The following is a 25,940-nucleotide window of genomic DNA, read 5'->3' as shown; positions in this document are numbered from 1 at the left end:
ATTCAGAAATCTACCAAATGTTTCAGTAACTGGTAGGAAACTGTGAAAAATAACGTGAGATATACATTTAGTATAAGATAAGATATTCCTTTATCGATCCTCTTGGGGAAATGCAGGTGTCATTAATAACAACAGTAGTGTTGGCATCTAACCCCCCGCCCCCAAGTGACACAATAACAATGACACTGGCAAAAATACTGCACTGGGACTGACTGGAACTCTGCACTTTACTTTACACTTTATATATATATATATTTATTCAAATCATTAATCCTTCACTGCACTGTCTTTGTCCTGTGTCTGTTGTTGCTGTTGTTATGTGGGAAAAAAGATTTATGAAAAAATGCATACGCTGTAATTGCCGAAACAATTACCGCAATGTGTTTACACACATATTGCTCATTAAAGGAACCTGAATCTGAAGTGGCCTCAGTGACTCATGACACCCCCCTCTCTTGTGGACGACAGACACAGTAGGCATATATAGCACACAGACAGACAGAGTGGATCCTTATCGGGAGAGCGTGTCACGAGCACCGACGTCACGGACGATAACGCAGGGCCACTGTTCATCTCCTCCTGGGTTGACAACAGGATATTAAATCGAAGCAATTTGTGAATCCATTCTAACACCTTCACTTGTCCTCAGTGACCTCTCAGCGACCTCTCTGTTCTTCGTGGTCGGCCACGGTGGAGACGCTGGGTAGGTTTATATAATAATGCCGTACTTACGTTAGCGTGTTTACTCAAATAATAATAATAATAATAATAATAATAATAATAATAATAATAATAATAATAATAATAATAATAATAATAATAATAATAATAATAATAATAATAATAATAATAATAATAATAATAATAATAATAATAATAATAATAATAATAATAATAATAATACATTTTATTTTCGTTCACTAGGATCCCAAAGTGCTACAGGGTTAAAACAGTTAAAAGAAATTCATAATTATTAATAATAATAAAATTAAATACAGAATAAAGATTTAATAAAAATAGAACATAGTTAAAAACATAGTATACACAGAAAAGTAAAGACAACAGCACAAGAAAAAAGAAAATCATAAGAAAAAAAGAAAAAGCTAGCAATCAAAGGCCTTTTGAAACAGATAGGTTTTCAGGCCTGCTTTAAAAGAGTCCAGGCGGCTGTTCCACAGGTGGTGCAGCCGAGCAGAAGGCTCAAACTAGATCCACAAAGAATGGATTGCACGGAGCAAGTTGCACCCTTACTTAAAATTCATTATGAATTGAAAATGGGGGACCCTGATGTAAACAAGACGAAAGTCTTTCTCTGGAAGAGGTAGAGAATCTGGCACAGTGGTGCCAGGAAAACAGCCTCTCCCTGAACGTCAGCAAAACAAAAGAGATGATTGTGGACTTCAGGAGGTCGGGGGTCAAGGACTACAGCCCCCTCAGCATCGACGGGGCACCGGTTGAGAGAGTGAACAGTTTCAAGTACCTCGGAGCCCACATATCCGAGGACTTGACATGGACCACACACATTGACAGTGTTGTGAAGAAGGCACGACAACGCCTCTACTTCCTCAGGCGCCTAAGGAAGTTCCAAGTCAGTCAGAAGATCCTTAGGAACTTCTACTCATGTACAATAGAGAGCATCCTGACTGGCAACATCACCTCCTGGTTTGGGAATAGCACTGCACAAGACCGTAGCAGACTACAAAGAGTGACACGTTCAGCCGAACGCACAATTGGAGGGGGGCTTCCCACCCTCCAGAACATTTACAACAAGCGGTGCAGGGGGAAGGCTAAGAGAATTATTAAGGACTCGAGCCACCCGAACAACTGCCTCTTTGAACTGCTGCGGTCAGGCAAACGATACCGGAGTCTTAAGGCGAGCACAGAAAGACTCAGAAGAAGCTTCTATCCCCAGGCCATCAGGCTGCTAAACGAACAATAAACACTATGCAACAACCATCAAATGCACACAGCACACACACCCACACGCACACACTCACTTAAACAAACAACACGCTGCAGCACCCACTCTCCACACTTTAGATCACACAAACACACTTTATATTTATTGATAAAGGATTTGCACTACAACTCGTACACCTACTGTAAATTGTACCTAAATTGCACCCCATCCCATTTCTGCCTTGCACTATATAGTATTGTATATTAGTACACTGCATAGTATTGCATATTATATGGTAACTCAGTTACGTCTATTCTGCATCGAACATTGTACATATGTCTATACTGAACACTGTGACCTCATTTTTTTTTACTTCTAATTTACATGCTATACTATGTTATTTTATTTCATACTTATCTTGTCTTGCACAGTCTCTGGAGCGTAACAGTAAGAAGCATTTTGTATAAAAGTATTCTGTACTTCTGTATGACAACTATTAAAGAAACTTGAAACTTGAACTTGGTCTGCATCCCCTTAACAATTGTGTGTATTGAGCCGTACTGTATTGTACCCATTCTGCAATCTATTAATACAATTTTCATTCAATCAATCACCGTGCAGATTGATTGATTGAATGAAAATTTTATTAACAGATTGCAGAATGGGTACAATACAGTACGGCTCAATACACACAATTGTTAAGGGGATGCAGACCAGAGAAAGACTTTCGTCTTGTTTACATCAGGGTCCCCCATTTTCAATTCATAATGAATTTTAAGTAAGGGTGCAACTTGCTCCGTGCAATCCATTCTTTGTGGATCTAGGCTTAAACTCCCCATACAGTATTCACATGTTTAGATTCGATTCGATTCAAAATATGTCATCATACAGCACAAGTACAGTGTACAGCGAAAAGCAGAGTAAATGTAGCAGTAAAGTGCAGTAGTGATATACAATGTACAGGTGATTAAACTGGGTATAGAATATATAAATTAGTACTACTGACTAATAGTGCTAATCGGATGTATGTACTGAGTAGTATTAATATGTACAGTGATACAGGTATAAAGACACTATGGTAGTAAGTCATACTGGCCAGCAGCGTATAGTAAGAGTAGGTAAGGGATATGTACAGATATATATATAATATCTACAGATATGTAAAAAGGATTATATGCAGCCAGGTATGTACAGACATATGTTGATATATATATATGGTAAGAATAAATATATATATACAGTAGGGGTGTAACGATGCATCGATTAATCGAAATGCATCGATTCTAATGTGACGATTAAACTGCATCGATTTGAAAATGTTAGAATCGATTATAATCGAAATTAAACGATTATTTCTTTTAAAGATATATACATATATATTTTTTTTTTTGTGTTTTCTTTTTTGTGTGTATTGTTTTTATTGACCTATAGTCCATTCATGCTGAGTGAATCAGTTCCCCCAGCCACATTTGTGTATAATTCTTTTTTGGGGGAATTAACTGATTAACTGAAAATTTATCGAAAGTTAATCGAATCGAATCGTGGTCAAATGAAGAGATTTAATGATGCATTGAATCGTTGCCTGAATAATCGTAATCGAAATTAATCGTTGTGAGGTCGCATCGTTACACCCCTAATATACAGTATATACAGCACTATTGTACATGTTATACATTGCACTTTACTGCTTCTTTGCATTCTGGTTAGATGCCAACTTCATTTAGTTGTCCTCTGCACTTGTACTTGTGCAATGACAATAAATGTAATGTAATCTAATCCAGTCTAGTGTAATCTAATCTAATCTTGTTTTGGTAGGAGGTTTACAGCTGGGGCTCACACCAACAAGGCCCTGGTGAGTTTAAATGTCTTCAAAACATGGATTTTATTTGGTGCAAAGAATTGGTGAATAAAATGTATGTATGATACGGGTGAAAGGTTCTGTTGAATTTGCCCCATAAATGCTGAAATAAATAAATCAAAATAAAAAGTCTTGGCCATGCAGTTAGTGGCCAAAAAAAGACCCTTATAAAAAGTTATTATTTCTACCCAGTCTCTATTATTTAATCATTCTAAGCACAAGAACTCATCACTTCCACCGTGACGTGTCTCCTGAGCTGAAGACCACAGAAGGACAGGAGACGCCGTCCCCACAGACAAACCTTTGACCAGGGCCACCTGAGCCCGGATGCTCCTCTCGCACTTGGCACGGGCACCAATCAGAACGTAGATCTGCTCGTCTCGGGTGATGACATCATCAGCGTCTATCTGTGGACGGTGGGGGGGGGGGGGGGGGAGGGGGGGGAGGAAACGGCCGTTAGATAGAAGACTGATATAGAGCAGGTGCTGTTATTGGAAAGATGATAGAATGATACAATGTAAAGTTATGAATGATACAATGATACAATGTAGAGTTATGAATGATACAATGATACAATGTAGGGTTATGAATAATACAATGACACAATGATACAATGTAGAGTTATGAATGATACAATGATACAATGTAGAGTTATGAATGATACAATGATACAATGTAGAGTTATGAATGATACAATGATACAATGTAGGGTTATGAATAATACAATGACACAATGATACAATGATACAATGTAGAGTTATGAATGATACAATGATACAATGTAGAGTTATGAATGATACAATGATACAATGTAGAGTTATGAATGATACAATGATACAATGTAGGGTTATGAATAATACAATGACACAATGATACAATGATACAATGTAGAGTTATGAATGATACAATGATACAATGTAGGGTTATGAATGATACAATGACACAATGATACAATGTAGGGTTATGAATGATACAATGATACAACAATACAATGTAGGGTTATGAATGATATAATGATACAACAATACAATGATACAATTAAGGGTTATGAATGATACAATGATACAACGATACAATGATACAATGATACAATGTAGGGTTATGAATGCAATCAGTATGATTTAAGCTGCCAGAGAACACGTTACGAATGCAACATGGTTGGTTTATGATACAATACACACATGTTAAATGTTTATGTATGCTTCCAATGTAAATCTAAACAACTATTGCGGTCACAGGTGTAGTTTTAGGGAGGGGGTGGTTGCAAGGGACATGTCCCCCTCAATATTGAGAAGAGGTCAATTTGTCCCCCTAAAAAAATATAGCTAATATGAAAGACAACCCCCTCCATAAAAGAGGTAAAAAACAAGGGGGTCAAAACATTTATATATCCTTCTTACCTATAGCTATATATCAACCTTTTCAGACACCCCACAGGACCATACCATCAGACAGACACCCCTACAGGACCGTACCATCAGACAGACACCCCTACAGGACTGTACCATCAGACAGACACCCCTACAAGACCATACCATCAGACAGACACCCCTACAGGACCGTACCATCTCAACCTGGCAGACGTGCCTCTCACTCACGCTCAGTCAAGACATTTCAAGTTCAAGTTAGTTCAAGTTTCTTTATTAGTTGTCATACAAAAATACAGAATACTTTATATGAAATGCCTTTTTCTATTTTGCTCCTGAGTGTGTGCTAGATAAAATTATACAACGGCATGCAAATTTCTCGATTCAATTTACACGTATGTATTTGTCATAATCCCACGCTCTTGGTCCCAGGACCCGCCCACAACCGAATTACTATCACTCCGCCGTGCGACTTTGTACAAAAAAACAAGATGGCGGACAATAATCTTTACAAATGGATATGTTGATAGCGTCATAACGACTAAATAAAAAACGATTCTGTCACGGCGAATTACTTAGTTCTTTAAACAATGTTGGATGATGTAATTGGATGATGTAATTGAAACAACACACTGCAGCACCCACTCTCCACACTTTAGATCACACAAACACACTTTATATTTATTGATAAAGGATTTGCACTACAACTCGTACACCTACTGTAAATTGTACCTAAATTGCACCTCATCCCATTTCTGCCTTGCACTATATAGTATTGTATATTAGTACACTGCATAGTATTGTGTATTGTATATTATATGGTAACTTTAGTTACGTCTATTCTGCATCGAACATTGTACATATGTCTATACTGAACACTGTGACCTCATTTTTTTTTACTTCTAATTTACATACTATACTATGTTATTTTATTTCATACTTATCTTATCTTGTCTTGCACAGTCTCTGGAGCGTAACAGTAAGAAGCATTTTGTATAAAAGTATTCTGTACTTCTGTATGACAACTATTAAAGAAACTTGAAACTTGAATTGATGGATCATGAGTCATTGTGGAACAAAATAAAAATCGTGCGAATTGATTGATTGATTGATTAATTGCACATTTCTTTTTAATTTTTCTTTTCTTTCTATAGAAGCAGCTGGTAGGTGCGCTGTTTTAAGTGAGGGTGGACTGAATGGATATGTTGATAGCGTCATAACGACTAAATAAAAACCGATTCTGTCACGGCGAATGTCTTAGTTGCTTAAACAATGTTGGATGATGTAATTGATGGGTCATGAGTCATTGTGGAACAAAATAAAAATCGCGCGAATTGATTGATTGATTGATTAATTGCACATTTATTATAATTTTTGTAGGTACTTTCAATAGAAGCAGCTGGTAGGTGCGCTGTTTTAAGTGAGCATGGCCTATTGAATTGATTGATTGATTGCTAATTTTATTACTGTCCGCCTGGTTTCCAACTGGTTAAGTTTAGGCCCTCTTTCGAAGTTGGTTAAGGTTAGAGTTTGTCTTTAGACCAGGGCGATAGACCACCAGCCCTGATTCCAAACTCTAACCTTAACCAAATTCGAAAGAGGGCCTAAACTTAACAAGTTAGAAACAAGGCGGACAGTAATAAAATGAGCAATCAATCAATCAATTCAATAACCCACGCTCACTTAAAACAGCGCACCTCCCTGCAGCTGCTTCTATAGAAAGTAGGTTTACAAAAAAATATATATATATCGTATAGGGCAAAGAAAACTTTTTTTTCCCTATAGGGCAAAGAAAACTTTTTTTAATTTGTTTTACCTACTTTCTATAGAAGCATCTAAGAATGAAGTTCTATAGAAAGTAGGTTAAAAACTAAAGAAAAGTTGGATGTGTTAGTTTGTTGGATGCCTAGGTGGAAGACAGTTGGATGTCTTAGTTTGTTGGATGCCTACAGTTAGATGTCTTAGTTTGCTGGATGCCTAGGTGGAAGACAGTTGGATGTCTTAGTTTGTTGGATGCCTACAGTTGGATGTGTTAGTTTGTTGGATGTCCTACTGAGAACAGTTGGATGCACTTCCGAGCTGCTTCCACATGGAGGCAACTTCTCTTTTTTGTTGTTGTGGGAAATACTTTTTCTGGCGGATGGTTTTTTCAATAAATCTTCAATTAATGTGTGTTTATTGTTTAAGCATTACATCACGCGCAGGAGTGGTTTGTGAACAATAAACCATGCCTAGGGGTGGTCGTTAGACCCCCCTAGGCATGGTTTATTGTTCACAAATCACGACTGCAAGTGGTGTAAAGCTTTTATACAACTGCCACATTCATCCAACCTTATTTCTATACAATAAACACACATTAATCGAAGATTTATTGAAAAAACCATCCGCCAGAAAAAGTTGTTCCCACAACTACAAAAAAGACAATTTGCCTCCATGTGGAAGCAGATCGGAAGTGCATCCAACCAACTAACACATCCAACTGTGTATTATTGGAATGATTGAGAGAAGTTGCCTCATGTGGAAGCAGCTTGAAGTGCATCCAACCAACTAACACATCCAACTGTGTATTATTGGAATGATTGATTGAAAATTTTATTACCAGATGCAGAATGGGTACAATACAGTACGGCTCAATACACACAATTGTTAAGGGAATGCAGACCTACTTTCCATAGAACTTCATTCTTAGATGCTTCTATAGAAAGTAGGTAAAACAAATTAAAACGTTTTCTTTTCCCTATAGGAAAAAAACGATTTCTTCGCCCTATTTTTTTATTTATTTTTTTAAACCTACTGTAGAGGGCCTAAACTTAACCAGTTGGAAACCAAGCGTACAGTAATAAAATTAGCAATCAATCAATCAAGCAACTCAATAGGCCATGCTCACTTAGAACAGCGCAGCACCCAGCTCTCTCTCAGTCTGACCCGCATTGCAGACAGGAGTGTGTGTGTGTGTGTGTGTGTGTGTGTGTGTGTGTGTGTGTGTGGGGGTGGGGGTGGGGGGGGGGGGGGGGGTGGCGGTTGGTGGAGACTAGAGCTAGCGCTGACAGTCAGAGAGAAGGAAAAAGAAATTGAAAAAAAAATCGCGATTTTTCTTTTGTTCTAGAATGACTCAAGACCCATCAATTACATCATCCAACATTGTTTAAACGACTAACACATTCGCAGTGACAGAATCGCTTCATATTTAGTCGTTATGGCGCTATCCATATCCATTTGTTGTCCGCGATCTTGTTTTCTCCCGGAGTGAGCCGGCGGAGTGATATGTGATTCGGTTGTGGGCGGGTCCTGAGCCCAGGACCGTGGATTGTTGCCAATAAAGACGTGTAAATGGACTGTTTCAGCCAATCAGAATCGAGAAATTTGCATGCCGTTGTATAAATAGCAATAAGGTTGGATGAATGCATTAAAAGCATTACACCACTTGTCGTGGTTTGTGAAAATTAAACCATGCCTAGGGGGGGTCTAACGACCACCCCTAGGCATGGTTTAATTTTCACAAACCACTCCTGCGCGTGATGTAATGCTTAAATAGATAAGTATAAAATAGAAAGTCAAAAGTACGTAAACAAGTGTAAACAAAAGTGTTCAATATACATCTATACAATATACAATGCAGAGTAGGGGGAAAAGGTAACCGAGTTACAATACAATGCAGAAATGGGATGAGGTACAACTTGGGTAAGGTGCAATGAGGTATGAGTTGTAGTGCAAATCTCTTTACCAATAAATATAAAGTGTGTTAAAGTGTCTAAAGTGGGTGCTACAGTGAGTTGTTTATTTAAAGTGTGTACGTGTGGATGTGTGTGCTGTGAGTGTATTTGATGGTTTGTTACATAGTGTTATTGTCGTTGAGCATCCTGATGGCCTGGGGATAGAAGTTGAAGGCCTGGGGATAGATGGCTGAATTTATCAACCATAAATTGATGCAGAAAAGGCCCACATTGGTGCATAAAAGTTACGCCGCAGGATGCAGAGAATTAAGGGACTCTCAGGTCCCCCACTTAAAGTGCCCCCCCCCCCCTCAAATGTCCAAACCTCATGGTGTCCTGGTGGTCACCTTGATGGGTGTGTAATCACAACGTCCTTGGAATCCGGCCCAGGACATGTGTTGCATGTCATCCCCTGCTTTCCTGTCACTCACTGTCCTATCCCAATAAAAGCAGAAATGCCCTAAAAACAGATTTTTTTTTTTTATAAAATAGTATCAAATGTCCAAACCTACGCCCTTTATTACGGTGCAGTAGACACATAGATGTTCATCCTATAGACTTTCATTCTCTTACATTATGAATTGAAATTGGGGAACCCTAATGTAAACAAGACGAAAGTCTTTCTCTGGTCTCTGCATCCCCTTAACAATTGTGTATATTGAGCTGCACTGTACTGTACCCATTCTGCAATCTGTTAATTAAAGTTTTCAATCAATCAATCAATCAATCAATCAATCAATACTTTAGTCCAGGTCTGATTTTGACTAATGACCTCAGTTGGAAAACTCCTTGGAAAACTCTGAACTCAACTTCGTCGAGAACATCAATCACCACTGATCTCGTCTGTAAGAAATGCAGTTCCCTCAGGGGCCTGAGCACCCGACCCTCCTGCCCTTACCTCAGTTACACCTGAAGGTCCTCTCTGTATAGGTTCCTGTATTTACCTCAGTTATACCTAGGGATCAGTGGAGGTTATTCCATGACAACACGTGAAACACAAATACACTCATAATTATTAGTAATTTACATATATATATATATATATATATATATATATTTTTTTTATTATTATAATTTTTTTTAAATTTGTATTAGAAATGTTTTCCTCTGTAAAAAAAAATTCAGTGAAATAATTTTTTTCTACAAAAATGGCCAAGCTCTCTGATCAGGCCTGCAGTGCTCACATAACTGCAGTAATGCGAGCTGTCAATCACTCAAGTGCAACTTTCCCTGCACGGGTTGATCTTTTTATTCTATTATCCAATCAAAATAGGCTATTTGAGTCATCTAAGCCCCGCCCGTGCAACTTTGCGCACGCTACTCACGAACGTGGGTTGAATGATTGACAGCCCTCGACGGTCTGAGACTCAATCAGAGAGGAGCTGCGCGACATGGCATAGACCACTGCACTTCCGCGTTACATGGAGCTTGTGAGGAGGAGGGGGGCGGGGGGACGAGAGCGCGAGGGAATCAAATGAATGCGCTGTCTTCCCCCCCGAACCTCCCATGAGCTCAAAATACCGGAAGTGGTGCGGTGGTCAATTGTTTACACTTTCCATGGGATAAAAGAACGTGTCTCGACTCGAGTCGGACTTGTCACGATGGAGAAGCTGCAATATTCAATGGAAGATGAGATCGGTCACTGCTTTGGCTGTTGTGTGGTGAGTGGATTTAAAATATATATATTTTACAGTGATTGTGAATTAATTGGCCTGCTGTGGCCTTGCGTGTGTAATACACCAACACGGTTCCCGCGGGCACCAGGTAGCCCCCAAGGACCACATGAGTCGCCCGCGGCAAGCCTTGCTTGCGTTTCTAATCAAATATTAATATCGCCGCGGGGAGGGGGGGGGGGGGGGCATAATCCCACAATGCATTGGGATCTTGTGTCCCCAACACTCCTCCTCTCTCCTCTCCTCTCCCTCTCCTCTCCTCTCCTCTCCTCTCCTCTCCTCTCCTCCTCCTAGGTATGAATTGAAAATGGGGGACCTGATGTAAACAAGACGAAAGTCTTTCTCTGGTCTGCATCCCCTTAACAATTGTGTGTATTGAGCCGTACTGTATTGTACCCATTCTGCAATCTGTTAAATAAAGTTTTCATTCATTCATTCATTGTCCTTGTGTTACAAAACCCATCTGTGGCCTCATGCAGAGGAAGGTGGTAAATACATGTTAGATATTCCAATGTACAGTTTTGCTGTACCATTGACTCAGAATGGTCTGTTTTATTGAAATCGTCACAGCAGTATAGTTTGTTTATACTTCAGAAGTATGATATTTAAACATGGTCCCCAAAATGAATGGAAGCTAATGAGGAGCCTGACACCTGGGAGGAATGGGGGTGTTGCAGCGTTGGGGATGTTTTTTGATTTGATTTGATTTGAAATCTTTATTTCGAACATGCAATGAATACAAACAAACAATAACAAAAGCAAAACACAACTCAATCTACATGTTCGAAAAGGAGTAGGAAGAAGTATACACTTATTTAATCCTACCCCTTTTCCACTACTCAAATGAGTGTACTATTTTAAAACATAAAAAAGAAAAGAAAAAATATATATATATGCAAAACAAAAAAACAAAAACTATATGTAAAACATGAAATATAATTTAATATATAATATAATATAATAATGTTGTGCTTCACCAAGAAATTTGGTCAGCAGCCGCCACTGCTAGGGATGTCCCGATCCGATCACGTGATTTTCAGAAGATAAAAAAATATGTATTATTATAAAAAAAAAAAAAAAAAATTTAAACTAGACTAGTTCATAGTCTAGAATTATTCTGCACTAAGCCAATTTTATATTTTATTTTATTATTTATGACTTTATGATGAATGTAACTGAACTTGTCAAGCGACCTCTGTTACTGCACTACCTTTGTTATTGCACTATTCTGCACATCATTTGTTTTAGTTTACATGGTTTTTATTAAAAAAAAAAAAAAGTATTATGTTTTTATTTGTTTGTACTACCGGGCAGTCCGGTAGAGTGAGAGACAGAGGAAGAATGGGAGACAGAGCGGGGGGAAGACATTCGGCAAAGGACGCCGGGTCCGGGAATCGAACCCGGGTCGGCCACTTCGCGACGCAGCGTGTTACATGGGTGCCCTAGTTTACATGGTTATTTTGTGGTGCACCACTGATGAGCTTTAGTTATTATTTTTTTGAATTTTGATTCAATGCTGCAATAAGTGAAAAAAATAAGCTATATATCCATGTTGGATATAATGGATACACTGTTAAAAAAAGCCATATCCATGTTGGATTATAATGGATAGTTGGATACTGTTAAATAACAAAACAACCTTAAGGGTCAACTTGATTGCATTTTTTTCTTTTCTTTTTTCTTAATGCATTGCCGAAAGATCGGATCGGGAAAAATCGGTATCAGCAGATACTCAAAATCACATGATTGGGATCGGCTCGGGAGCAAAATAATTCGATTTATCATTGGGAAAATGGATTATCGGCTATTGTTCCTGTATTACTATTACTATTGTTTACACTTGTTTACGTACTTGACTTCTTGACTTTCTATTTTATACTTATATTATACTTTTATACTATCTTGTTATTATCTAGCACACTCTCAGGAGCAAAAGGAAAGAAGCATTTCATGCAAAGTATTCTGTATTTCTGTATGACAACTAATAAAGAAACTTGAACTTGAACTTGTATTTACCTTCAGCTATATCTATCTATCTATCTATCTATCTATCTATCTATCTATCTATCTATCTATCTATCTATCTATCTATCTATCTATCTATCTATCTATCTATCTATCTATCTATCTATCTATCTATCTATCTATCTATCTATCTATCTATCTATCTATCTATCTATCTATCAGTGCCTGTGATGCTGCACTCACACATAATTATACAAAGGCCTGTGTACACAAACACACCCCTCATGCACCGTGACACAAACACACACCTCATGCACTGTGTACACACCAGCTCAGCCCTCCAAGACTGTTACTGCCTGTGGTTATTATAGGTAATAGGTACATGTTGCATATTTGCACTTTTTATTATTATGTCACACCTTGCTACCCGTTGACTGTGTAAATGTGTCTGTGTTTGTGCACGCGTGTCGACACAGCTTATGGAGCACCTGGAGAGTTATTTGCTCTCATTTATATTTATTGAACTTGTTGTTTTTCTTCTTGTTTTTCAGCTGCTGTCTGCTGTTTGTTTTTATTGCTTGTTTTTATTGAGAGAAGCCAATGCGAAATCTGTACCGGAAACGATCATTCAATTCTATTCTATTCTATTCAATTATTTTTTTTAAATATTTATTTTAGCATTTTTACAGCTTTTATTGGTCATACAAGACCGACAGAGGAGAGGGAGAACGGGAGAAGATGTGGGGGAGGACATGCGACAAATCAGCCCGGGAGCGGGAGGCGAACGAACCCTGGTCGGCCACGTAGGTCTGCAAGGCAGTATGCGGTGCGCCACTGGGGTGCCCGTATTCTATTCTATTCTATTCTATTCTATTCTATTCTATTCTATTCTATTCTATTCTATTCTATTCTATTCTATTCTATTCTGCAAGTCCTCTCAGTACTGTGTGGCCCACTGGGTTTCAAATGTCTTTTCAGGAGACCCACATATCCAGAATAACTGTTTAGCTGTTTATATATATTTTTTCTTACCGTATATAATATACAGTATATCTATCATCGTGGGGCAAATTCAACAGAACCTTTCACCCATGTCATACATACATTATATTCAACTCTTTGTTTTGAAGATATTTAAACTCACAGGGCCTTGTTGGTGTGAGCCCCAGCTGCAAACCTCCTACCAACACAAGATTAGATTAGATTAGACTAGACTGGATTAGATTACATTACATTTATTGTCATTGCACAAGTACATGATTGATTGATTGATATTTATTTAATTTTTTGTGTCTTACATACAGATGTATGCCCAGCCCATATGGGCTTACAAGACACATACACAATAAGTATATAGTACACTTAACAATAAGTATATAGACCAAGATGGCCACAAAAAAATAAAACAAAATAAAACATAACAAGCTGTAAACAATGTACTTAAAAGAAACAAGAGGAATTCATATAAAATTATATAGGATATAATGTGTTTTGTCTCAAGTGCCATGCTTTCTCCAAATATCCTGCAAAACTGAAAGTGCAGAGGACAACTAAATGAAGTTGGCATCTAACCAGAATCCAAAGAAGCAGTAAAGTGCAATGCAGTATACAGTATAACATGTACAATAGTGCTGTATATACTGTATATATATATTTATTTTTACCGTATATATATCTATCACATCTGTCACATATGTCTTTACATACCTGCATATTATCCTTTTTACATATCTGTAGATACTATATCTATATCTGTACATATCCCTTACCTACTCTTACTAGTTACGCTGCTGGCCAGTATGACTTACTACCATAGTGTCTTTATACCTGTATCACTGTACAGTAATACTACAACTCTGTACATACATACACTATTACTCAGTAGTACTCATTTATATACTTTATATCCAGTTTAATCACCTGTACATTGTATATTACTATTGCACTTTACTGTTACATTTGCACTCTGGTTGGATGCCAAACTTATTTTTGTTGTACTGTACGTGTGCTGTATGAGGACAATATATTTTAATCTAATCGAATCTAATCGAATGTAATATAATATAATATAATATAATATAATATAATATAATATAATATAATATAATATAATATAATATAATATAATATAATAGGACAGACTGTATCCTGTCTATCATCCTACAGTGTTTTATTCCACATGAGAGGAATTTCAGCTTCATACAATTATGTCCAGAGACAGATCTGCTGACCCAAGGTACTGGCATTACAACTGGAGTTGGTCTCTTGACCAAGGTACTGACATTACAACTGGAGTTGGTCTCTTGACCAAGGTACTGACATTACAACTGGAGTTGGTCTCTTGACCAAGGTACTGACATTACAACTGGAGTTGGTCTCTTGACCAAGGTGCTGACATTACAACTGGAGTTGGTCTCTTGACCAAGGTACTGACATTACAACTGGAGTTGGTCTCTTGACCAAGGTGCTGGCATTACAACTGGAGTTGGTCTCTTGACCAAGGTGCTTACATTACAACTGGAGTTGGTCTCTTGACCAAGGTACTGACATTACAACTGGAGTTGGTCTCTTGACCAAGGTGCTGTTATTACAACTGGAGTTGGTCTCTTGACCAAGGTGCTGTTATTACAACTGGAGTTGGTCTCTTGACCAAGGTGCTGACATTACAACTGGAGTTGGTCTCTTGACCAAGGTGTTGTTATTACAACTGGAGTTGGTCTCTTGACCAAGGTGCTGTTATTACAACTGGAGTTGGTCTCTTGACCAAGGTGCTGGCATTACAACTGGAGTTGGTCTCTTGACCAAGGTACTGGCATTACAGCTGGAGTTGGTCTCTTGACCAAGGTACTGGCATTACAACTGGAGTTGGTCTCTTGACCAAGGTACTGACATTAGTACTGGTCCCGGGACGCTGAACACTGCTCCTAAATAGTTAGTCCTAAAGAGATTAGTCCTAAAGAGATTAGTAAAATGTAACTCTACTACGGCTGTCCGACAGGGGGATTAAAAGGTGTTGTAATCATTGCAGCTACTCTGAAGTCTCTCTCCCACTCGTGCCGATTCGTCAACCGCAGATAGGGTGGCAGGACACTCCCAGATCAGGGTGGCAGACCCTCCCAGATCAGGGTGGCAGGACACTCCCAGATCAGGGTGGCAGGACCCTCCCAGCTCCCAGATCAGGGTGGCAGGACCCTCCCAGCTCCCAGCTCAGGGTGGCAGGACACTCCCAGCTCCCAGCTCAGGGTGGCAGGACACTCCCAGCTCCCAGATCAGGGTGGCAGGACACTCCCAGATCAGGGTGGCAGGACACTCCAAGATCAGGGTGGCAGGACACTCCAAGATCAGGGTGGCAGGACACTCCAAGATCAGGGTGGCAGGACACTCCAAGATCAGGGTGGCAGGACACTCCCAGCTCAGGGTGGCAGGACACCCCCAGCTCCCGGATCAGGGTGGCAGACCCTCCCAGCTCAGGGTGGCAGGACACCCCCAGCTCCCGGATCAGGGTGGCAGACCCTCCCAGCTCAGGGTGGCAGGACACCCCCAGCTCCCGGATCAGGGTGGCAGACCCTCCCAGCTCAGGGCGGCAGGACCCTCCCAGCTTAGGGCGGCAGACACTCCCAGATCAGGGCGGCAGGACACTCCAAGCGGTCTGATGTGCTGCCGCCCGGTGTTGTGAAATAGTTGTGCGGAGGTGTGGTATGTGCCGACCCTCTGCCAACCCCTTTTCTCCAGTGGCGCGGCCGCTCTTCGCCGTGCAAGGGGGGGGGGGGTTTATCCCCGGGACCCCGGCCCTGTGGGTGAGAGCGTCAACACAAGTAGCTTTGTGTTCGCGAGTACATTTCACAACCACACTGCAAAACTAGCAGCGACTTAGTTAGCCTCCCCCACCACCCGCCACCCCCAACCCGCGCACAAAGATGCCTCGTCAGACAAGGAAAGAGAGAGAGAGAGATCAAAGGTCATTATTGAAGCCTTTTGAGATGACAAACCGTATAAATCTGTTCTTCAAAAGGTTTTGACAGCCCACATTTGCAGGGAAGTCGGTCCAAGTCAACTTTGAGTGTGGTCACCTAAAAGTACTTTAAACTAGGAATGTACACAACACTCCAACTTAGCATCTTTATACCTGAAATTTGCTGAACGTACTTTAAACTAAAAGAGAAAGAAAGAAAGAAAGAAAGAAAGAAGAAAGAAAGAAAGAAAGAAAGAAAGAAAGAAAGAAAGAAAGAAAGAAAGAAAGAAAGAAAGAAAGAAAGAAAGAAAGAAAGAAAGAAAGAAAGAAAGAAAGAAAGATTAATTAATAGCTCTACTTCCAGTAGAGGAGCAGGTTCTTCACAAACACCAGATCAAAATAAAAACATATTGTGTATCTTTTCAACAATTCCATGCAGCTTTCTGGAATCACGTTTTTAATGATTATGATTGTTATTATTTCCGTTACAAAGTAACTCGTCTAAATCTCATTTGAATGGGTTATTTTCCAGCACCTGTTTGTTCTCTTGTCTTGAACACAGTCAGGTGATCAGATCATCCACTTCCTGCCTGCTGCTCAGTCCTTTTACACACAGTCAGGTGATCAGATCCACAAAGCACAGCTTAAACTCATGATTCAACTAAAACAATTAATTGCTTGTTAATCTGATTACATCAAACCCTGAGTCAAACAGCAAGGAGGACACATGTCCGCGCCCCCCCCCCCCCCCCCCCCCCGGTCCTGAATGACATTCCAGACTGACTGACAAAGACTACATACAAAGCCTATACTGTATAGGGAGCGGGGGGGGGGGGGGGGGGGTTGTTTAAATCTTCTTTCAAATGTTTGTGAATATTGTTTCAAATAAACTATGAAAAATGTTTGATTAAAGATTAAGAGTGAAAGAAAGAAAGAAAGAAAGAAAGAAAGAAAGAAAGAAAGAAAGAAAGAAAGAAAGAAAGAAAAGAAAGAAAGAAAGAAAGAAAGAAAGAAAGAAAGAAAGAAAGAAAGAAAGAAAGAAAGAAAGAAAGAAAGAAAGAAAGAAAGAAAGAAAGAAAGAAAGAAAGAAAGAAAGAAAAGAAAGAAAGAAAGAAAGAAAGAAAGAAAGAAAGAAAGAAAGAAAGAAAGAAAGAAAGAAAAAAAGAGAGAAAGGCGGATAGAGTTAGGCTGCCTTAGTGCTAAATTCTGATTCTCAAATTCTCTAACCAATTTTTGGGTTGTCTGTTCTATATATTTTTTTAAATGTTGCCAATATCAGATTCCAGTGTGAACTGGTCACTGCTCCTGCACTGACCCGCACGAATGAACAATAAAGAAGATGGACGTACACATGGAGGACACTGAAGTTACAAAGGGTTGCGTAAAAGCGCTATATAAATGCAGCCATTTACCATTTACAGTTCATGGTTTAATTTATAAGTTGAATGCAATGGAAGCCAGCTAATTAAAACAAACCAGACCTGTATCTGATTTAGGACCACATATGAAAGTGGCATTGAAAGATCAGTGAATATTGTTTCAAATAAACTATGACACACTATGAAAGAAAGAAAGAAAGAAAGAAAGAAAGAAAGAAAGAAAGAAAGAAAGAAAGAAAGAAAGAAAGAAAGAAAGAAAGAAAGAAAGAAAGAAAGAAAGAAAGAAAGAAAGAAAGAAAGAAAGAACACAAGAAAGAAAGAACACAAGAAAGAAAGAAAGAAAGAAAGAAAGAAAGAAAGAAAGAAAGAAAGAAAGAAAGAAAGAAAGAAAGAAAGAAAGAAAGAAAGAAAGAAAGAAAGAAAGAAAGAAAGAAAGAAAGAAAGAAAGAAAGAAAGAAAGAAAGAAAGAAAGAAAGAAAGAAAGAAAGAAAGAATATCAGATTTGCCTGCAGTGTGAACGCAGCCTCAGGCAGAGCCACCACGGCACACATAGTTTCAGTGACTACGTCAGCTTCACAGATGGATCCTGTGTGCACAGTGTTCTAGTGTGGACATACATTTCACAGGGACCCTCCGCCCCCCTCCCTCCCTCCCAGGCCAGTGTCACTGAGCAAACCCAATGCCGGGTGGAACAGCTCATAAAGATGGATAATGTGATAAACTAAAAACAGCCCCCCCCTCTCTCTCTCTCTCTCTCTCTCTCTCTCTCTCTCTCTCTCTCTCTCTCTCTCTCTCTGCGTCTCCCACCCAAACGAAGCGGCTTGGGACGCGGTCTCAAAAGGACCAGGGGTACGAGGAGTTTCCACAGCTAGCATCGTCCCCAGGAGGGAGTCATTACTGTGGGAGAGGCTTCCCGGGTAAAACCAACACAGACACCTCGACTGGGCCTTACTGGAAGAGTCTGAGGCAGTACGGCGGACTGTGGACACATACTGCCAGTGTTGACAATGCTGACATACTCATATATATATATATATATTACGGCTGTCAAAGTTAATGCTTTAACTTTGGAGATTAAATAAAACTATTTAAAGCGTTAATCTTTTTTTATCTGATGGAGTGAAACTTTTTCAACGTTCTGAACATTCAGCAGTATCTTTGCTTGTTCTTTTTTTGCATTGACTCATGCACCTTTTTGAAAATCATCTGACATGAAGATGGAACACATTTTTTGTTGTTTATATGATTTATATGACTGGTAGTTCATATACAAGACATTATCGTCCTCTAAACCAATCTGCACTTCAACATACTGTAGGCCTGGGTTGTTTTTATTTCTGTTAGCGCCGCGGATATAAGAAAGAGGTCTAGCTGAGTCAATGTTGATGGTTTTGTTGAACATTTGTATTTCACAGGAGAGAAACTGTATTCAAAGAAAGCTATTAAAATAGTCTTTGAATCTAAATATACTTTCTTTGTGTTGATTTTACATGATTTTACTCAAGTAAATATCTGTTACAAGCTTCGGTCTTAAGTAGAAAAATGTGATTTTTAATCTAGATTAATCTAGATGAATTACAGAAAATTGTGAGATTAATTAGTAAAGAATTGTAATCTATTGGCAGCACTAACACTCAAGACTGTAGCACTCAAGTTCAACACTGTTTGATGAACAATCTTACTGACTAGCTGATTGATTGATTGATTGATTGATTGATTGATTGATTGATTGATTGATTGATTGAAAACTTTAATCAACAGATTGCAGAATGGGTACAATACAGTACGGCTCAATACACACAATTGTTAAAGGGGATGCAGACCAGAGAAAGACTTTCGTCTTGTTTACATCAGGTCCCCCATTTTCAATTCATCATAAGAGTTGTACCCTGCCAGAGTTGTACCCTTCCTGCTGACTTGTTGTACAGAACTTGTAAGTCGCTTTGGATAAAAGTATTCAGCTAAATTACTAAATGTAAAATGTATACGTGTGTGTGTGTGTGTGTGTGTGTGTGTGTGTGTGTGTGTGTGTGTGTGTGTGTGTGTGTGTGTGTGTGTGTGTGTGTGTGTGTGTGTGTGTGTGTGTTAGTGTGTGTGTGTGTGTGTGTGTGTGTGTGTGTGTGTGTGTGTGCGTGTTTGATTCAGGTTTGTTAGGCCAGGTTTCACATCAGCCAACAGATGGTTTCATTGGAATTCTGTTGCTATATAACAGTTTGGCCCCAGAAGCATTTCCTGCCAACTATTGATTTAGCAAACATCACGAATTAAACGTGGGACCTTTTTAGAACATTATTGTTGTCACTTTGAACACAATTTTTTATGTATTTATTTTCTGCGGGTTGAATCTCCACGGGAATGCTCCTTTTTTTACAGGGACAATGCGATTTCCACCAATCAAAACCCCTGGTCGTCCTCATCAGAGCACAGCGACACGCGTTATTGAGCGATGCCGATCAATACATTCTGTCGACTGTACAGAGGACTTTTATTGCTCACAGAGCATTTGAAAAACAATTAGTCTCCATGACATTATGTCTTAATTGGTTTTGGTCTTTCAGGGCCTCTGAGCAGAGTGATTGACAGGTGGCTGGGCGGGGCCTGAGACATGAAAAGATGAGGAGATGGAACTTGTACGAGCCGACGCTAACGGCGGAGAGGTTGTGGTTTACATGGGTAAAAAGGTCAAAGGTCAGAGCTTGTCTTGTTTTTTCTGGGCAAAGACTTCAGGTGAAGGTGGGAGAGCGACAAAGGGGCTTGTATTGTAAGTATAGTTTTTTACATAAATGTAATGTAATGTACTTAGTGCTGTATTTAAGTATAGTTTTTACTTAGTGCTTTATTTAAGTATAGCTTTTACTTAGTGCTTTATTTAAGTATAGTTTTTACTTAGTGCTTTATTTAAGTATAGTTTTTACTTAGTGCTTTATTTAAGTATAGTTTTTACTTAGTGCTGTATTTAAGTATAGTTTTTACTTAGTGCTTTATTTAAGTATAGTTTTTACTTAGTGCTTATTTAAGTATAGTTTTTACTTAGTGCTGTATTTAAGTATAGTTTTTACTTAGTGCTTTATTTAAGTATAGTTTTTACTTAGTGCTTTATTTAAGTATAGTTTTTACTTAGTGCTTTATTTAAGTATAGTTTTTACTTAGTGCCGTACTTAAGTATAATTTTTACTTAGTGCTGTGCTTAAGTATAATCTTTGCTCAGTAATGTGCTTAAGTATAGTTTTTAGTGCTTTTACTCCACTACATTTCAAAATGAGAAATCATACGTTGTACTTGGAAGAATTATTAATATTTTTTAAAGATACAAAGCATTTGATCAGTTGAATATGATCCACTAAATACTTTAAAGTAACCTTTAGGCACAGAGGATCTTAAACATTGAAATACAAGAACCACAGTCACAGAGGATGTGAACTTCTTTTGATACTTTTATACTATACTATACCAATATATTTCACTTCAAAAAGTTGTACAAAGAAAAGATAAATAGACAGTATAGCACAGTTTAGTATAGTATTGCAGTTTAGCATAACAGGATAATATAGCATAGCATTACAGTATAGGCTAGTAGGAGTATAGTAATATAGTATATAGCAGCTTAACATAGAATAATAATATATTAAAATATTATATAATACTGTATACCACCAATATGATATAGTGTAGTATAAATAGTATGATTTAGTTATAGTATAATACAATTTAAATAATACAATTATATAGTATAATAGTATAGTATATAGAAGTATAATATAGAATAATACATTATATAATAGAACAGCGTACTATAAATATATAGATAAATGTGTGTGTGTGTGTGTGTGTGTGTATAAATGAATACACCTCAGTAATTATGCCATTTAACTGATAGATACACAAAATATATTTATTTATGTTAATTTAATTGTGTTGATGTTTTCATTTCTGCAAAATAAGTACGTATGTATGTTTGGTACACGTTGCGCTACAGTCTTATCAGTGTAGTGTATGTGTGTAGGGGCAGGTACAATAAGAGTTTTATTCTTCCTATTCCTTTCGGCCATGGCATTTAGTGGATCATATTAAGTGAACTATATGTACTGAAGACATTGTTGGACTGTAACAATTCCATGTAAGAATAAATACGTTTTTAAGTTTTACTTTGACTTACTGTAAAACATATTTCTAATGGAGGACTTTCACCTTTTAACACGGTATTTTTCCATCAGGGTATTTCTGCTTTTGTTTCATATGCTGTTTGGAGGAGAGACGTTTGTTTATATAAATATATGATTAAATATATATAAATACACATATAAATATATATTTAATGAATTAGTTTACAAAACATATGATATATTATACATTAAAATTAGAGGCACTGTGAACCAAACATAAGGCTAAAGAAGATACCTTTTTGTTTGAATTGTAAATATGTCTAAACAAAATAGTGTGTCCTGCCTTTATAAACAACAACAACAAAGCGTGTCTGTCTACTCTAGCGCCAGACGGCGCTCCTGGGACCCGGTGGTTTCGCCCTCTGGACAGTTTGTGCGTTCAATTATGAAACTTACTTAGGGCACCTTTAAGTACAGGAATTGATTAGCCTACCCTGATCTCGGGTCAGTCTCTGGCCGTGCAAGGTCAAGGTCAACTTTATTTATATAGCACATTTAAAATCAACCGAAGTTGTACCAAAGTGCTGTACAATATAAAAACAGAAATACTAAAAGGAATACAAAATACAGTATACACACAAAGTCATAAAAAAACTACAATAAAATTTTAAAAACAATCACGACACGACCAGGGATGTGTGGCTCACCGAGCCTCAGAACGGCAATAAAAGCAGGTGAGTCTTCAGCTGTGTTTTAACTCTCTAGGGTCTGGGCAGCAGACCTCATTTGCAGTGGAAGACTGTTCCATAATTTAGGAACAGCCACCGCAAAACCTCGATCGCCTTTAGTCTTTAACCTCGACCTCGGGACGTCTAAGAGTAGTTTATTTGCTGACCTCAGTGCTCTAGCAGGGGGACAGAGATGGAGGAGTTCAGCTAGGTACAGTTCAGCTAGGTGCATGTTCTGCACAGAGTGCCTCTCTGAGCGTCGGCTGCACTGACCCAGGGTCAGCCTCTTGTCGCGACGGAAAAAGGGAGAGCGACTCAAAAAGTCAAGGCGACAAAATATGTCTCTCTGCGTCTCGTGTCCCGCAGGGAGAGTGGACATGTGTCTCTGAATGTCTTCGCTTCAATAAACACACAGTGAGAGTGTCTCTTATTGTAGCAGACGGCCTCTCCTCTCTGTGTTCACACCCCAACCTTCCACTCAGCGCTGCTGATATAACTCCCGGCCTGTCAATTCCACTGACGTTCCTTTAACGCTCATTTAACGGAAGCATTAAAGCTCCAATCTGTGCTCCATTTTCTGTTGACCATATATAAGTGTAGTGAGGTATATTCAGCCACATTAGCGACTCTCAACCGTCGGTGGAAAATAAGCTTCACGAATCGCATTGAACTCAAATCACAATATAACTCCGTTTTTATTCTCCTCGACGATTCAAGAACACCTGGCCGGTCGGCGCGCAGGATCAACACCACAGGGACAACACCCTCCTTAGCCGATGTGTGTGATAAATCGGTCTGTGTCTGCGATGTGAACTTGTCAAGCAACAGTCACATATATGTGAAATATTCTATATTTGGCCTAGTAAGGTGTGGGAGTGAGAGACCAGTGTCAGCAGTATGCATCTGCTATGATGCCCGAATTTCCCCAAGGGGATCAATAAAGGAATATCACATCTCATCACATCTCATCTCATCTCATCTCATCTCATCTCATCTCATCTCATCTCATCTCATCTCATCTCATCACATCTCATCACATCTCATCTCATCACATCTCATCTCATCGCTCTCGCTGTGTAAGAAACGTACAATAGTCAACCATCCATTTATGTGTTCAGCAGTTCAACAGCATATTATAAAATGTACATAATGGCACTGAATAGCAATCTAAATTATGTTTAGTATTGATTTCCTATAGTGTAAATCTGTTTAATTAATCTATTGATTAATTGTCCCCCCCCGTAAGCATTTCACATTCGCAATCACCGTAAATCTCATATCTCAATATCTGAAATCAAATGTCCAACAGTATTCCTCTATATAGTGTCACCCATACAACCATTGGTTTGTACAACTACAAACAAAATGTGATTCTGACATCACCTGTTTTAGAAGATCTGAAAGAGATCATTCCAATGTGTCATTTTCAAATGTATTCTTAACCCTTTCACTGCCACACTACCAAAGGGTTAACCCTTTCACTGCGACAATACGGAAGGTTAACACTTTCACTGCCACACTACCAAACGGTTAACCCTTTCACTGCGACAATACAGAAGGTTAACACTTTCACTGCCACACGACAGCAGGTTAACCCCGTCACTGCCACGTGACAAAGGGTTAACCCTTTCACATCTCGTGGTAGTGAAAATGGTTAAAAATGATACGCATCTGAATCATTAGATCCTCCGGACCAGAGGTGGACGAGGTGGAGACTCACCAGGGCGCTGACTGACACCAGGAAGCGGCAGAAGAGAACCAGAACCAGAGTGCTGATTCCCCCCCAAAGGCCACATAACTTCTGGGACGTGGAGACCCAGCGGCGCTCCTCCACACACACAACCTTCCCCAGACACCTCTATCTCCTCTGGGCTGCAGCGCAGGAACAACGCGTCTCCCGGGACAAAGCGGTGAGTTCCTCTGGTGGTGTGTCTCCCATCGCTCCTCCACACGCCTCTCTCTCTGCCCTCGGACCTCTTCGTGAAACGACGCCGATGAGGATAAGAAGGGAGATTTGTTCCCTCACAAGTTTAAACTTGAGCGAAGTGATCCTAATGGGAGCCTACTAACTTAAGGCTGAATAACTAATTATTAGCAGACAACAAAACACTTAAAATATATATATATATTCAGCTCTGGGGGTTCCATGTCATCCAGAAATGGTCCCTCAAAAAAGAAATCGTGTCTCTTGTCTTCAGCTCAGTTTTCTCTTGGTGGTATTCTCAGGGAATCAATAGACTTCACTTCCAGACACCATGGAGGAGGATCTGTGTCCAGCTGTCTGCACTGTCCGAGGGCTTCTGAGGAGAGGAGGGGAGACTGCTGTAGTGGACACCTCCTCCTCCTCCTCCTCCTCCTGATCTGTGGTTACTTCTGCTGTTGACTAGACTAGTGGCCAGGCCCCCATTGGCTGTGGCGTCCATCTCAATTAACTCTTTACTGACCACTAGTGTGGTCATCAATCTCTGCCTGTCTCTGTCTCTGTCTCTGTCTCTCTCTCTCTCTCTCTCTCTCTCTCTCTCTCTCTCTTCTCTCTCTCTCTCTCATCTCTCTCTCTCTCTCTCTCTCTCTCTGTCTCTGTGTGTCTCTCTCTTGCCTCTGTCTGTCTCTCTCTGCCTCTGTCTGTCTCTCTCTCTCTCTCGTCCCCCCTCACCTATACTGTTTGTTATTCTCCTCAAACTGATCATTCCTCACTGGACGTCAGATGTTATCTAAAGATGTTCCACCCTCTCTCTCTCTCTCTATCTCTGTGTCTCTGTAGTGTGTGTCTCTCTCTCTCTCTCTCTCCTCTCTCTCTCTCTCTCTCTCTCTCTCTCTCCTCTCTCTCTCTACTCTCTCTCTCTCTCTCTCTCTCTCTCTCTCTCTCTCTCTCTCTCTCTGTCGTCTCTCTGTGTCTCCCACCCTCTCTCTCTCTCTAATGGAGCAGGGAGGTGCAGTGAGGGGGAAACTCGTTCTCGTTGCTCATGAAATAACATAGAGTTAGTTTAGATTAGATTACATTACATTAGATTAGATTAGATTAGATTAAATTAGATTAGTTTATAATATAATATATATATATATATATATATATATATATATATATAATATATATATATATATATATATATATATATTATATATATATATATATATATATATATATTATATATATATATATATATAATATATATATATATAGTATATATATAAATTAGTAATACTACTGAGTAATAGTGCTATTCATATAAACTAACCTACACTGTAACACGCAAACACTTTGATGAACATTGTTACTCAGCTGATAGAGTTGTGCCCTTCCT

General features: G+C 39.0%; 1 protein-coding gene across 1 annotated transcript in view; it reads right to left on the bottom strand.

The window, feature by feature from the left end:
* The window catches only part of pth3r (parathyroid hormone 3 receptor), a gene marked incomplete at both ends in the record, with an annotated part of 50,314 nt that extends 31,956 nt beyond the window's left edge, over positions 1–18,358 (bottom strand). The window contains 3 exons of the mRNA XM_084322937.1: positions 4,060–4,165; positions 15,730–16,074; positions 18,314–18,358. Coding sequence (XP_084179063.1) covers positions 4,060–4,165; positions 15,730–16,074; positions 18,314–18,358 — 496 coding nt within the window. The remainder of the gene's footprint in view (positions 1–4,059; positions 4,166–15,729; positions 16,075–18,313) is intronic.
* Between the last annotated feature and the right edge of the window lie 7,582 nt (positions 18,359–25,940).

Source organism: Notolepis coatsorum (assembly GCF_963971535.1).
Source record: "Notolepis coatsorum genome assembly, chromosome: 10".
Lineage (NCBI taxonomy): Eukaryota > Metazoa > Chordata > Actinopteri > Aulopiformes > Paralepididae > Notolepis > Notolepis coatsorum.
This window is presented reverse-complemented; position numbering and strand designations above follow the sequence as displayed.